Raw genomic sequence first — 16,455 nt, 5'->3', positions numbered from 1 at the left:
ACATTAGCAGAGCACATTCCTCCTGTGCTTAGTGGAGTTCTAGAAGAACTTTTCCAGAAGACTGGAGTTCCAGAAGATTAAAGTTTACAGCTTAGAACAAAAGGCATCTGTGTTAAGAGAACACATCGCTGTTGGAGCAGCCGCTTCCTCGCAGGATTCTCTGAGAGGGGCCGTATCCTCAGCATGGGTCCTGCCTTTAGGAGCTGGTGCTGTAGGCACAGAGGGGGACATCTGCACTGTATCTTGTGGTCCATAGTGTCTCCTGGTTTCTTACTGTTTTGAAGTTCTGATTCAATTTCTTTATAACCAGCTAGCATTAGCAAATGTGTCAGTTCAGGTTCTCCAGAGAAACAGAACCAGTACGTGTGTGTGTGTGTGTGTGTGTGCTTACATAATTATTTTAGTTTGTTTTAAGGAACTGGTTCATGTGATTGTGGGAGCTGTCAAGTCTGAAATCTGTAGGACAGCCCAGCAAGCTGGAAACTCAAGCAGGATTTCTATGTTACAGTCTTGAGGCAGAATTTCATCTTCTTGGGGAAATCTCCATTTTTTTTGCTCTTAAGGCTTTTAACTGATTGGGTGAGGCTCACCCACATGTGGAAGGTAATCTGCTTTATCTAAAGTCAACTGATTGTAAATGCTAATCACATCTATAAAATGGCCGGGCACGGTGGCTTACGCCTGTAATCTCAGCACTTTGGGAGGCCGAGGCAGGTGGATCACAAGGTCAGGAGATCAAGACTATCCTGGTTAACACGATGAAACCCCGTCTCTACTAAAAATAGAAAAAATTAGCCGGGCGTAGTGGTGGGCACCTGTAGTCCCAGCTACTCGGGAGGCTGAGGCAGGAGAATGGCGTGAACCCAGGAGGCGGAGGTTGCAGTGAGCCGAGATTGTGCCACTGCACTCCAGCCTGTGCGACAAGGCGAGTCTCAAAAAAAAAAAAAAAAAAAAATCCATAAAATAACTTTACAGTAAAACCTAAGCAGCCAGGCACTATAGCCTACTTAAGTTGACATAAAATTCACCATCACAGCATGTAATTAATTCCACTCACATGTAGCAAGTACCTACTGTGTGCAGTGTGCTTCCGCTATGAGAGATGCCAGGGTTTTGCTCATCAGACTCCTGCAATCTAGCTGGGTGGCCAGGCTTTTCAATAAGGACATCCTTTAGGAGGATTCTTCCAAATACTCTCCAAGAAAACAAGAACAGCAAGTACGGTCTAGAACCAGGAAGCTGTCTGCAGCCAGAGTTGTTTCTCTCCCCGCCTACTGTTCACATTTCTCTCTGTGCACTTGCTTCTGCAGACCAGGTTCCAACGCTGTCCATCTGCAAACACAGCCCCCTAATGCTGTCCCGGGTCTGAATCCATGTGGCCTTCCATCTCCAAGATCCATTATTGTCTTTAAACTGAGAGGCTTCATGCCTCTCAGTTTGAATTCCATTCAGTGGGAGTCTGATTGGCCTAGCTCTGGTGCATACCTGTGAGTAAAGAAGCTGGGGTCATGGAGAAGGAGGGATTGCTGTTGCTTTTCAGTTGAATGTAGTGGGTAAATTGCTAATATCTCTGCTGAGAGTGAACTGTTTTGTCCTAGTTGGCCTGAAGTTTTCCTAGTTTTAAAACTGAAAGTCCTGCAACTGAGGAAGGCCCTCAGTTCCAAGCAAACTGGTACTATTGGTCACCCTACCTCTGCTACGTTAAACACACCCACGTGAAAGCTTCAGAAGAAAATGTGGGTTTAAGAACAGGCGTGTTCGTGCCATATTAGTGCAGAGGAGGAAGGTAAGAGAAGGAAAATCTCCCTAGGTTATTTCTGGATGCAGTGACCTTGCAGCTGGGTTGTGAAGGAAAACCAGGTAAGACAATGTGGTGAACATTTATGGCTTGGGCTTTCCAGCATCGTTAAGTAGAAAGTGCCTTTCTGTTTGCAGGGAAATCTGAGTATGTATATATATATATGACCTTTCTCACTCCTTGACAGCTACAATGTGGACATACATATGGTGCAAATTAAGAGTCAAGTTCTTTTTTTTTTTGCACGTGAATGTCTAATTTTTCTAGTACTATTTGTTGAAAACAATCCTTTCTCCATTGCATTACCTTGGCACTGTTGAAAAGCAATTGACTATGTATGTGTGGGACTATTTCTGGACTCTCCATACTATTTCATTGATTGTGTATGTCTACTCTTACACAAATACCACATTGGCTGTTGCTTTATGATAAATCTTCAAATGGTACCTTTATAGTAATCTTAAAACAAATTGCATGAGTCATTCATCTTTGTTCTTTTCAACATTGTTTTGACTATTCTAGGTCCTTTGCTTTTACACATAAGTTTTAGAATTAGCTTGTCAATTTCTATAAAAAGCTTTCTGGAAATCTGTAGATCAACTTGGGATGAGTTGGCACATTAACACTATTGAGTTTTTCAATCCATGAAAAAGATGTATTGCTCCATTTATTTAGGTCATCAATTTCTTTCAGCAATGTTTTGTAGATTAGATCACACTTTTTTTAATATATCTTAATATTTCATGTTTTCTGATGCTATTGTAAATGGCACCTTAAAATTTAACTTTTAATTATTTGTTGCTAAAATACAGAAATACAATGGATTTTTGTGTATTAACCTTATAGCTTGTGACCTTGCTAAAAATCACTGATTAATTTGAATATCTTTTTTTTGGTAGACTCTTTGAGATTTTATAGGTAAATGATTATGTCATATGCAAATGAAGACAAATTAAGTTTTCTCTTCAATATTCACAAACTTTATTTCATTTTCTTGCCTTCTTGTACTGATTAGGGTCTTTAGTCTAATGTTAAATAGATATGGAGAGAGCTAACAACCTTCCCTGTCCCCAGTCTTAGAGGGAAGTATTCAATCTTTGGTCATTAAGTATGATGTTAACTGTAGGTTTTCATAGATGCATTTATCAGAGTGAGGAACTACCCTCTATTTCTAGTTTGCTGAGAATCTTTACTAGGAATGGATATTGAATTTGTCAAATGTTTTTCTGTAACTATTGAGATGATCATAATTTGTTCTTTTTTAGTCTGCTGATAGGATTATTTTGATTGATTTTTGAATGTTGAACCAACCTTAAATTCCTGATAAAATTATATATGGTCATGATAATTTCTCCTTTTTGTATTTCTGAATTTAATATATCCTTTATGTATTTCTGAATTTAATTTGCTAATACTTTAAGATTTTAAAAAATCTGTGTGATAAATATTGTTCTGTACTTTTCTTGAAATGTGTTTAGTTTAGTATCAGAGTAATGTCAACCTAAAGAAATGTGTTAGAATATATTCTCCCCTCTTCCATTTTCTAGAAGTGTTTGTATGCATTTGGTATTATTTCTTCCTTAAATGTTTGATGGAATTTACCAGTAATGTCTTTCATTGTGGGCAGATTTTAACATATAAATTCAAGTTCTATAGTGGCATAGAGTTTATTCAGGGTGTATGTTTCTTCTTTAGTGAACTGTTGTATATTTTGCATCTTTCAAATAATTTGCTTATTTTATCTAAGTTTTCAACTTATTGACATAAAGTTGCTCATAAAATTCCCTTGTCTGTAGGATCTTTAGTGATGACCTCTCTTTCATGCCTGAAAGTTGTGTCTTCTCTCTTACTACCTTGATTAGTTGGCTGAGAAATTTATCAATTTCGCTAATGGCTTCAAAAACTAATTTTCGTTTGTTTTATTGTGGTTTCTTTTTGTTTCTCTGTTTTCCATTTTATCAGTTTCTACCATTATCTTTATTATTTCTTTCTTACTTTTACTTTTGGATTTAATTTGTTCCTATTTTCAAGTTTCTTAGTGTGGAAGCTTAGACCATTGATTTGAAACATTTCTTTCTGAATATAAGCATTTGATGCTATAAATGTCTTTCAGTGCCCTGCATTAACTACATCACGTGAATTTTTACATGTTATTTAAAATATTTCTTCAATTAAAATATTTTATAATTCACCTTGTGATTTTTTTAATCCATGGGCTACTTAGAATTGTGTTGTTTAGTTTCTGAATATTTGAAAGAAATTTTTTCAAGTATCTTTTTGTCATTGATTTCTAGATTGATTCCATTGTGGTCAGAGAACATAACACACATGATTTCAAACATTTTATGCTTGATTTTTTTTTTTCAATAGCTGAGAATCCTATCTATCTATCTTGGTGAATGTTCTGTATGTACTTGAAAGGGAAAGTATTCAGCTGTCATGTGAAGTGTTCCATAAATGTCAGTTAAGTTGGTTGATAACGCTGTTTAGATCTTCTATAGCTTAATTTTTCGTACTTATCCTATTAATCACCAGAGGAAACTTTTTAAAAAGCAGCTTTATTGAGATGTTATTAATATGCCATATAATAATCATGCATTTATTTATTTATTTATTGAGACAGAGTCTCACTTTGTCACCCAGGCTGGAGTGCAGTGGTTCAGTCTTGGGTCACTGCAACCTCCATCTTCTGGGCTCAAGTGATTCTCCCACCTCAGCCTCTCAGTTGCTGGGACTACAGGTGCGTACCACCACATACCCAGCTAATTTTTTTTTTTTTTTTTTTGGTAGAGACAGGGATTTGCCATGTGCTCAAGGCTGGTCTTATGTGGTCAAGGCTGGTCTTGAACTCCTGGGCTCGAGCAATCTGTCCAACTTGGCTTTCCAGAGTGCTAGGATTACAGGTGTGAGCCGCTGCACCCAGCCTTAAGTCGTGCGCTGAAAGCATACAATTTAATAGTTTTTAGTATGTTCATAGATGTGTGCAACCATTTGTTGCTTGTACTTTTGCTGTCATATTTAAGAAACCCCTGTTTCTGAGGTCATGAAGGTCTAACCTGAGCATGAAGATTTATGCTCATATCTATGTATTTTCAAAGTTATTAAGATAGAGTAGCACACAATATTCTTTTATAATCACTTCTTGTTTTATATTGTCTTTTCATTTCTAATGGTATATATTTTGGTTTTATTTAATTTTTACTTAGGTATGCCAGGCAGTTTCTTATTTTATTACATTTTCCAAAGAACAAATGTTTAGTTGTATTTATACTATATATGCTTTGTATTTTACTAATCTTAGCTTTTGTCTTCATTTGTTCCTTCTTCCTCCTCTCTTTTATCTTATTTTATTGTTCTTTTTCTAATATCTTAGATTGAAAATTAGTTTATTCACATTATGTCTTTTTTACAATGCTTTTAAAATTTCTCATTATAAAACATTTGAATGAACAGGCACAATAGAAAATAATATTATAAATACCCATGGGCCCATAGTATATTTATCAAATGTTAACGTTAGCGTCTTGTTTTTATTTAAACAATTCAGAGTCAGTTGAGACTTACTTTGGTGCCTTTCTACAATCTTGCTCCCCATCTCTTATGCAACCCTTATTGCAAATTCAATGTTTATCATGCTTATATCTGTTTCTTACTGTAATATAGACTTTGTCCATAAGCAGTATGTTGCTTAATCATTATGTAAATGGCATTATATGATTATACTATGATAACCTGAATTTAATTTTGTGGTCCTGCATTTTTTTTTTTTTTGAGACAGGGTCTCACTCTGTCACCCAGCCTATAGTGTAGTGGTATGATCATGGCTCACTGTAGCCTTGACCTCCTGGCTCAAAGGATCCTCCTGCCTAAGCCTCCCGAGTAGCTGGAACTACAGGCATGTACGACCACGTCTGGCTAATTTTTTTACATTTTGCAGGAATGGGGTCTCACTGTGTTCCTAGGCTGGTCTCAAACTCCTGGGCTCAAGTGATCCTCCTACCTTTGTCCCCCCAAAGTGGTTCTGCATTTTTAAAAGAGCTGTAACTATGTCGTTGAAATCTATTTTCTTGCTATATAGTACTGTATTTTAAAAATATACATTTTTTTTTTTTTTTTTTTTTTGAGACGGAGTCTGGCTCTGTCCACCAGGCTGGAGTGCAATGGCGTGATCTCAGCTCACTGCAAGCTCCGCCTCCCGGGTTCACGCTATTCTCCTGCCTCAGCCTCCTGAGTAGCTGGGACTACAGGCGGCCACCACCTCGCCTGGCTAATTTTTTGTATTTTTAGTAGAGATGTGGTTTCACCATGTTAGCCAGGATGGTCTCGATCTCCTGACCTCATGATCCACCCACCTTGGCCTCCCAAAGTGCTGGGATTACAGGCGTGAGCCACCGCACCTGGCTGCACCTTTTTTTATTTTTATTTTTTAAAATAAGGCTATTCATCATTTTTCAATTCATGTATAGGAATTATTTGTATATTCTTAGATTTTTTTTTTTGAGACAGAGTCTTGTTTCATCACCCAGGCTTGGGTACAATGGCATGATTATAGCTCACTGCAGCCTTGAACTCCTGGGGCTCAAGCCATCCTCCAGCCTCAGCCTTCCAAGTAGCTGGGACTATAGGTGCACACCGCCACACCCGGCTAATTTTTGTTGCTTTTTGTAGAGACAGGCGGTCTTGCTTTGTGACCCAGGCTGGTCTTGAACTTCTGGCTTTGAGCAATTCTCCTGCCTTAGACTCTCAAAATGCTGGAATTATAGGCCTGAACCACCGTTCCTGGCCAAGTTTTTTTTTTTTTTTAGGATTTTGTAAGAAAATTAAGCTCTGATATGCTGGCGGTGATTCTCAAAGTGTTGTTCATGAATTCCTGGGGTCTGTGAGGCTTTTCCTGGAGGTCTTCAAGGTCAACACTATTTTCACAATAACACTAAGAGGTTATTTACTTTCTTTTTTCTTTACATTTGTACTAATAATGCAAAATCAATAATGAGTGAATCTTTGGTGGTAGTCATTGTATTTTTCACCATCACATGCTCACAATAAAATCAATGATGGTTTTCATTCCTTGGTGAAACAGTAAACTTCATATTGTGTGACAAAATGGGAAGTATGCATGAAGCGTTTCTGTTGCAAACTGATGTATGATGAGTGTCTTGAGAAAAGCATGTGTGATTGTTCAAGTTACTTGCTGAACTAGCCTCTTTATTTGTGGAACACCATTTTTACTTGAAGGAACACTGACAGACAAGCTATATATGTTTTTTTCAGACTTGGGTGTTTGAAAATAAAGTGAATCTGTCACCTCAAGGAAAACAACTGATAGAATTCATGCCAATGATAAAAATTCAGCTTTAAAGCAAAAATTAAAATTTTTGGAAAACTTGTGTCTACCACAATGGGCTTATTAGTTTCCAAATACATAATGACTTTTCTTGTAAGATTCATGGTGATATTTACAAATGTGTAATATTCTCCAAAGAACCAATATTCTCCAAAGAACCAATATTCTTCAAAGAACCAATGAGTAATGTTGCAAAATTATGCGTGGGTAAAAGATTCATTCAAAATGAAAAATTAACCAATGGATTTTCAACTTATTTTGCTTTTTAAATATTAAACTTTTTATTTTGAATTAACTTTAGACTTACAGAAGAGTTGCAAAGTAGTTCAGAGAATTCCCATATACCCAGCTTCCTTTTATGGTAGCATGTTATATCACTAAGGTGCCCTGATCAAAATTAAGAAATTAACATGGCTAATAAATATTAATACGACAAAATACAATGAATTCATTGATATGGTTTCAGATACCACATTGCAACTAACATTTAAGAAACTACGACTTGTTTGAGTTTTGATGTACTATCAGAGATTATCTGAAAAAAATGATTAGTTCTCTTTTCTATTTTCCAACTACATAACTGGATGAAGTCCAATTTTTCAAAATATACTTCAACCAAAATTACATTTTGCAACAGACTGAATGCAGGAGCAGATATGAGTAATCCACCTGCTTTGTATGAAGCTGGGCATTGAATAGATTTGCAAAAATGTAAAGCAAGGCCACTCTTCCAATTACACACACACACACACACACACATAAATTCCAAAATCTCCTAATCCCCCTCCCTGCCCACAGCCCCCATCCCCTAGTAACAACTTAAAAAAATCCCACATGTAAGTGAGAAAATGTGGTATTTGTCTTTCTGTGCCTGGCTCATTTCACTTAACATAATATCCTCCAGGTTCATCCATGTTGTCGCAAATGACAGAATTACCTTCTAAGGCTGAATAATACTCCACTGTGTACAAGTAAGTCCTCACTTAACATCACTGATAGATTCTTGGAAACTGTGACTTTAAGTGAAATGACGAATAACAAAATCAATTTTTTCTTATGAACGTTTTAACAAAATGGCATTGAACGAAATGACATTATTTAAAAGACTGGCTGTATGTTGTTTTGCTTACAGTTGCAATTTCCAAGAACCTATCAATGACATTATGTGAGGACTTAATAAATATGTACCGCATTTTCTCTATCCATTTATCTGTTTATAATCACTTAGGTTGATTCCATATCTTGGCTATTGTGCATAATGCTGCAGTGAACATGGGAGTTCAGATAACTCTTCAGCATACGGATTTCATTTCCTCTGGATATTTATCTAGTAGTGGGATCACTGGGTCATAGGATACTTCTATTTGTAATTTTTTTCAGGAACCTTCATACTATTTTCCACAATAGCTGTACTAATTTATGCTCCCACCAACAGTGTAAAAGGCTCCCTTTTCTCAACATCCTCTTCCACATTTGTTATCTTTCATCTTTTTGATAATAGCCATTCTTACAGGTGTGAGGTGATATCTCAGTGTGGTTTTAATTTGCATTTCTCTGATGACCTGTGATGCTGAACATTTTTTCATATACCTGTTGGCTATTTGTATGCCTTCCTTTGAGAAATATCTATTCTAGTCTTTTGCCCATTTTTAAAATTGCGTTGTTTTCTTCTGTTGAGTTGTTTGAGTCCTTATATATTTTGAATATTAACCCTTTATCAGATGTACGGTTTGCAAATATTTTCTTCCATTCTGTAGATTGTCTCTTTACTCTGTTAATTGTTTCCTTGGCTGTGCAGAAGCTTTGTAGTTTGACGTTATCCCATTTGTCTATTTTTGCTGTTGTTGCATGTGCTTTTGGGTTTATATCCAAAAAATAATTGCCCAGATCAATGCCATGGTGTTTTTACTCTGTTTTCCAATTAAATGTTTGTTTTAGAATACATCATTATTTTTCATTAAATATTCATGCAGCGTATGTTAATATATGATGATTTACCATTTTTTGAAATAAATAAATATTTAAAATTTTCTCAGTTTTAACTAGGGGAAATATTGATAGATGTAACCCACAACAACGGAAGCTCTTTGTGATACTCAGTATTTTTAAAGAATGTAAAGGGGCTCTAAGAGCTAATTATTTGATAACTTGTCCTAAAGGATGCATTATTATGTGCTGAGTTAACTCTCCCACAAGGCATATAGGTTGGTACTATCTATATATCATCCTTAGGAAAATTGAGAAAAGTCATCATTCAAATTATGTTTCATAGGGCTTATTTCTCTTACAGAACCCCAGTTGAGAAAAATTGTACTGGATTTCCATACATTGGTACATATAAAATATGTTGAACTGCAATTAGTAGCTAAGCCCTCTATAGATTTAGCTGTTACTATTATTTTATTAATAGTTGTGATCATTTGATGGTTACAGGTATTTAAATGTTTTCTCTCATGTGGTGTTTTGATTTTTAATTGTCTTTAGATGTGTTTCTTGTGTGTAGAAATTTTAAACTTTAATCTGTATTCAAATTTATCAACACTGCATCTTGCAGCTTATTCTTTTTATGTCTTGTAGAACAAATTCTTCTCTTTCCCAAAGTTATAATGATATGCATTTATATCTTCCTCTAAATGTTTTCAAGTTTCCAAGTCTTCCTTTTCACACGCTCAGGAAACCACTCATGTCAAGATCACCAGTGACCTCCATGTTGCTGGATCCAGCGTTCAATTCTCAGCCCTCACCTCATCTACCCATTAGCCGCACTTGCAAGGTTCCTTTCTCCTTGCTTCTTGAAATTCTTTCTCCACTTGGCTTGGGATACTGCACTCACAGGTTATTCTCCTGCCTCACAGGCCTCTCTCTCCGGGTCTCCTTTGGGTCCTCCTCCTCTTGAAGTATTGGAGTTTCTCTCCTGGGACAATGTCCTTGGGCGTCTTCTGTTTTCTACCAATTCTCACTCTCTAGCTGATCCCATCCATTTCCTTGGCTTTAAATATCATCTGTACACTGATTACTCAAAAAGTTTATTTCTTAGTCCCATCCTTTCCCCTGAATCCTATTTTATTCAGCTGCCTGTTGAGTGTCTAATAAGCATGTCAAACTTAATTTGGCCAAAGCAGAATCTTGATATCTCTAGCCTCTTTCTCCCACATTCTCCATTTCAGTAACATAACCATTAATGTTGTGGCTTAAGCCAAAGCATTCATTCTATTGTTAAAAGGAAAACTTCAGCTGAATTAAATTATAGTAATTTAATTGAGGAATGAATGATTTGCCAATCGGGCAGCACTCAGAAGCACAGCAGATATAGAGAGACTCCAGGGATGCCTCGTGGTCAGAACAAATTTATAGACAAAAAAGGGACATTGCAAGTGAGGCACAGAAACAGGTGGATTGGTCACAGGTTGGCATTTGCCTTATTTGAGCACAGTTTGAACACTCAGCAGTCTATGAGTGGCTGAAGTATGGCCGCTGGGATTGGCCAAGACTCCCCTGTTGTTACAGGCTCATACTCCTAAGTTAGGGTTTCAGTCTTGTATACCTATTAAGTTAGGTTACGGTTCATCCACAAGGACTCAGATAGAGAACAACAGAGTCCTTCTCAGGCCATATTTAGTTTGCTTTCACACTATCTAACTTTATTTTTGTACCCATTAACCATCCCCTGTACCCCCCACCCCCAGCCCCACTACCCTTCCCAGCCTCTGGTAACCATCATTCTACCCTGTATCTCCATGAAGAACTTTATTTCTTTTCCTTTTTTTTTTTCTTTTAGAGACATGTTCTTGCCCTCTTACCCAGGCTGGAGTGAGTGCAGTGGTGTAATCATAGCTCACTGCATTCTCCAGCTCCTGGGCTCAAGGGATCTTCCTCCCTCAGCCTCCCTACTAGCTGGGACTAGAGGCATGCACCACCACACCCAACTGAAGAACTTTATTTCTTAAAGTTCCTTATTTTTCTCAGATGACAAGAAATCGGGAGATGTGCTGCAATGGGTAATACTAGTTTAGCTGCTTGATAAGATCACCAAGGATCCCTTCCCTTCTTTTGCCTCCCCATCCTTAGCATGTGGCTTTTATCCTCATGGTTGCAAAAGTTTTCCAGTGGCTCCAGGAATCACTGCTTCATTCCTGGCAGGAAGAAGAAGGTCGGGTAAAAGAGTGAAGAGTGGCCGGGCCTGGTGGCTCACGCCTGTAATCCCAGCACTTTGGGAGGTGGAGGCGGGCGGATCACGAGGTCAGGAGATCAAGACCATCCTGGCTAACATGGTCTCTACTAAAAATACAAAAAAATTAGCCAGGCGTGGTGTTGGGCGCCTATAATCCCAGCTACTCGGGAGGCTGAGACAGGAGGATGGCGTGAACCCGGGAGGCAGAGCTTGCAGTGAGCCGAGATCGCGCCACTGCACTCCAGCCTGGGCGACAGAGCGAGACTCCATCTCCAAAAAAAAAAAAGCGTGAAGAGGGAAGGGGTTTCTCCTAAGAAGACTTATCCAATTTGTTTGGAGAAGAAGAGCCCTTCACTGGAACGTCTGCCTACATCTTTGTCAGAAATGGGGACATCTTGTCACTCATAGATGAATCACATGCCAATGAGAATAATATTACCTGATGGGATTAGATCAATTTTTTTTTTTGTTGAGAACGAGTCTCACTCTATCTCCCAGGCTGGAGTGCAGTGGCGTGATCTTGGCTCACTGCAACCTCTGCCTCCTAGGTTGAAGCGACTCTCCCACCTCAGCCTCCCTAGTAGCTGGGATTACAGGCATGCACCACCATGCCCAGCTAATTTTTGTAGTTTTAGTACAGATGGGGTTTCATCATATTGGCCAAGCTGGTCTCGAACTCCTGACCTCAGGTGATCTGTCCACCTTAGCCTTCCAAAGTGCTGGGATTACACGCGTGAGCCACTGCGCCCTGCCAGATCAATTGTTATTTGTCCTTTGAGGCTGGGGTCAAAACTCACCTTTCCTAAAAGAGGGGGGATCTCTGCTGCTCCCTGAACAACTTGGAGTTCTGTGGTAAGGCAAGCGTGGAGGGTGGGTAGTTAATTGGCAGTGTCTGCTGTAATAGCTACCCATTTTTTGTTGCTTTATCTTTTCCCCTTGCTTAGCAGGATTGGTAATCCTCTTATCATTATTTTTACCCAATATTAATTTGAAAGTTTTATAATTCTAAGCAGTGGTTGCCTCTCTGTTTCTATCAGTCACAATTAAATCGGTGTTTCTTTACTATATATTGCTTGTAACATACTTAAAAATAGCAATGCACTCCTATATATATCTGGAGAATTACTGCTGCCTTGCGCATGTAGAAAAACCTGAAATTTCAGTAGATTAATATGATGAAGGTTTATTACTTACTATTTCACGGTTTGATGTGGGTTGGGTATTTCTTCTGTGTGGCTTGCTTTCAAACATTGGATCATGGATCAGGCTTCTTTTTTTCCATGAAATTCCACCATGTATTTCCAGCTGGGTGGACAAGAGTGAAAATGTGGAAAAGGCACACCAGCTGCTAACCACCTTAGCCTGAAAATGGCACAAATCCCTTCCCTGACATTCCGTGGACTAGAATTCGATCACATGGCCCCACAGAACTGAAGGGAAGTTGAGGAATGTAGTCAGTCATCTGTGGGCTGAGGAAGAGACATAGGGTAGTGGACATTGCATTGTCACTGTCCTAAATTGTCATTCTGGCCATCCACACATTTCATTCTTCTCCATCTAAAATACACTCACCACCTCTTACAGGGGGTACCCTCAGGTCCCAGCCAGTCACTGCATCCTGCTGAAAGTCCACTGTCTCTGGGGTTCTGCACTGGTCTCTATCAGGTCTGAATGTGCTGCGAAGACATATCATTTAAACACTTGTCACCCCTAAGGCACTATATACAGTGCTGGAGCAGGGTCAGATACCCACTAAGGAAATGCCACCTGGAAAAGTGGAGAACGTGAGACCCACAGTCTCCAGTCTATAGCATTTCTGAAGTCCTACAGGTCAGGACCATGAAGTTTCTCTGCCTTGCAGTGAAGAGAATTCCTTGAGTGAACACTGACTTCAGCCTGGATGAGGCTTTTTGTCTATGATTCCCCTTGGCCTCCTCTGAAGTGAGTGTTGAGGATCACACCCTCTAGACCAGTGAAGCCTTTGAAACCTGCCTGCTGGTCATCAAACTTGGATGCCCAAGGGCCATTTAAGTCATGAACAACCAAAGATTTTTAAATCCAGACTCAAAAACTTAGGTGGCTTCTGTTTGCTTCCATGTCCCAGTAACGACATCTAAAATTCTTTTCTAGACATATTTCTCAACTCGACATTCTTCCTTTGCTTTCATCTCTGTGCCTCTCTGTTTCACCTGAAGGACATCTTCCTTGAAGCTTTTTCTAAAAATAAGTGTGAGAGATCACACTTTTTTTTTTTTTTTTTTTTTTTGAGACAGAGTCTTGCTCTGTCGCCCAGGCTGGAGTGCAATGGCGCAATGAGAGATCACATTCTTAATGTGGCTATGTTAGTCTGGTTTCTCTGAGGAGTAGAGACAGGATGAGATTCATCATGCAAGGGTTTTATTAAGGGAAATGTCTGGGAGAGAAAAAGGGCAGGGAGCTGGAGGAGGCTGAGGGAGTCATTGCAAGCTTGACCTTGAGTGAAGGAGAGGGCAAGGGACAGTGGGCGGAGGTGTTGCAGGCAGCTGTGCAGTCCAGGGAAAGCAATCTTTTGGCAAGGAGGTGGGTGTCTCCTGGGAATGAGCCTAGCATCCTCAATAAAAGGCTAACAGCAGCCTCTGGGAAGCAGGGCCTTGGGCAAACGCAAGGGCACAGGAGCTGCGGGGCTTGGTCAGTAATGCTCCCTGTGGTTGAAGGTGGACGGAGCACATCCTCATGGTCACCATAAGAACTTCACAGAGCCTGACCTGCAGGTGCTGTGTGCCCTTCGTCACTTTATTCACCTTAGAAGTTTTCCTGTGCTCTGTCATGCAAAAGCTTTAAAAATCCCATCTCTTGCAATGTCGGTCCTGGTATATGATGAGATGCTTTTTCAATCCTACAGCATCTCAAATTTCTGTATTTATTCTATTCCCTTTCATTTCAGCTTGCAAAGCACTCAGTTCTTTCTTGAATTCATTTCTTTAAACACCTTGCCAAACACAGTCACTAGCAACCAACACTTATTCCTAATGTTCTATTTTTCAACCTCCTCCCTTAGAATGAAAAAGTTCAGAAAGCATGGGGTCTGCCTTTGAAGTTACAGTGTCTAGCTTTTTAACGGAATGTTTTGCTGCTGCATAACATGGATCTCTAGCCTGTTAAACATCGCTCACCACCCAACTGCTAAGGCAGTGACACAGTTTATATTTCTGTTTCAGCAGCACGCTGCTCTGGGATACATTTTCATTTTAATCCTGTAATCAGTGGAATCTGCTGCAATAGGCAAACTGAGAAATCTCAGTGGCTGAATTTAACACAGGTTTATTTCTTGCTAGTGTTACGATCTGTTGTGGGCCAGGGAGACTCAGGGCCCCAGGCTGCTTCATCTCACACCACCACCTGATTCCTTGTTTCTAGCCAGTGGACATGAGGGAGAGAGTGCAGAGCAGGCCCACCACCTCCTAACTGCCTTGGCCTGGGAGTGACACAAGTTTCTTCCTTCAGAGAGTGCTGCAGTGTCCCTTGATGTTCTTGTAGCAAAGTCCAAAGCTTGTACTGCTCACAACCCAACAGCCAATAAGTTGAGAGACAAGGTGTTGAGGCAAGGAAAGCAACTTTATTTCGGAGACGCAGCAAACCGAGAAGATGGCAACTAGTGTCCTAAAAAACCTCCTAAGCTAATGTGAATTTTGGGTTTCTTTTATGTTAAGGGAAGGGGGAAGAGGCGGGGGGTTGAGATCGAAGGGTGAGCAATGACTATGGACACCTGGGTGGCAGCGAGGGTCAACTTCTTTGTCCTTGGTCAGGTCACAATGCTCTTATAAATTTTTAACATGACATTGTTACTTGTGTGTACACCCTCTTTGTCTCCTGGGGGGTTCGTTTTGGGGAGGGGCTATTGTCATCCTTGCTTTACAGTTAAACTATACACTCAATTCCTCCCATTGTTAGCGTGGCCTATGTGCGGAGGTAAGCAAAAGCAGTTAACCTAAAAGATATCACTGCAGGGGCCAGAAGGTTAGCAGTAAGTTGGAGCTAGTCATGCTTGGCCTCCTTTTCACTATACATTCTCTCTGCTGGAGATGGAAGGAGAGCTCAGTCTTGGACACCCCTGCAGGCTGGTGTGGCTGTTGCATTTCTCCCTAGAGGAATAAAGAGTGGGAGATGGTTGTGGACCTGCCCCCAGGCCAGTGTCTCTCTGGCATTCTTTTTGTAGATGACGATGTTCTGTAGAGTGATGTGATGGTTGTGTACCACTGGGCAGCTTAGGTCATTCCTTACCGATTGGAAATCAAACTTGTTTCTTCTTCCTTCTTCTATTATGAAGCAGCGAGTGACAAGCACATCCAATGGCTCCTAGGGGCAGATGGCGAGGTCTGGGTCTGGATCATGGGAGAAGGCCCTGGTGACAAGCCCTACGAAGAGATCTCTGAGGAGCTGATTGCAGAGAGGGCGCGGCTACAGGCACAGAGGGAAGCTGAGGAGCTCTGGTGAGGGGTGCTATGGGGTGTTGGGTGGGGCCTGGGCATGGAAGCTATGCTTAGCCCCATGCATGGCTAATTTTTGTAATTTTAGTAGAGACAGAGTTCCATCATGTTGGCCAGGCTGGTCTCAAACTCCTGACCTCAGGTGATCTACCCGCCTGGGCCTCCCAAAGTGTTGGGATTACAGGCGTGAGCCACCACGCCCAGCCTTAATGATGGTATTTTAATTGAAAAATTCTAAAATCATGTAAACAACACTGAAAACTATACAAAATAAAGAACAACTCACACCCACCACCTAACGTAACCATAGTGAATGTTTAGTTAATACATGCTTTGTAAATTGTTTTATTCAGACCTTGACAAATTGACTTACAGATCCAAAATGCTGCTTAAGATTACTATATGGTACAAGTATTTATTATATGATATGAGAAACCCAACTTATTGGTCTTATTGATGGACATTTGGGTTGTTTACCATTTTTTATATTATAAAAATAATCTGACAGGCATCTTTTACATGCATCTTTGTTTTATTTACTTATGAATTTATTTATGATTTTGCTTTGTTTTTTTGAGACAGGGTCTCACTCTGTTTCCCAGGCTGGAGTGCAGTGTCATGATCAAGGTTCACTGCAGCCTTTATCTCCTGGGCTCAAGTGATCCTCCCGCCTCAG

General features: G+C 39.8%; 1 protein-coding gene across 8 annotated transcripts in view; it reads left to right on the top strand.

Moving 5' to 3' along the window:
• SH2D4B (SH2 domain containing 4B) overlaps nt 1-16,455 on the top strand; it is a 124,896-nt gene that overhangs the window by 29,497 nt on the left and 78,944 nt on the right. For 7 of the 8 annotated variants that reach the window (XM_055275513.2, XM_055275515.2, XM_063638150.1 and 4 more), the window contains one exon: nt 15,620-15,782. In XM_055275513.2, the coding sequence (XP_055131488.1) occupies nt 15,620-15,782 (163 nt within the window). The remainder of the gene's footprint in view (nt 1-15,619; nt 15,783-16,455) is intronic. The other variant, XM_063638147.1, reaches the window with a different exon arrangement.

Source organism: Symphalangus syndactylus, chromosome 4, assembly GCF_028878055.3.
Source record: "Symphalangus syndactylus isolate Jambi chromosome 4, NHGRI_mSymSyn1-v2.1_pri, whole genome shotgun sequence".
Lineage (NCBI taxonomy): Eukaryota > Metazoa > Chordata > Mammalia > Primates > Hylobatidae > Symphalangus > Symphalangus syndactylus.
The sequence above is the reverse complement of the archived record's forward strand: the minus strand, read 5'-3'. Positions and strand labels throughout refer to the sequence as shown.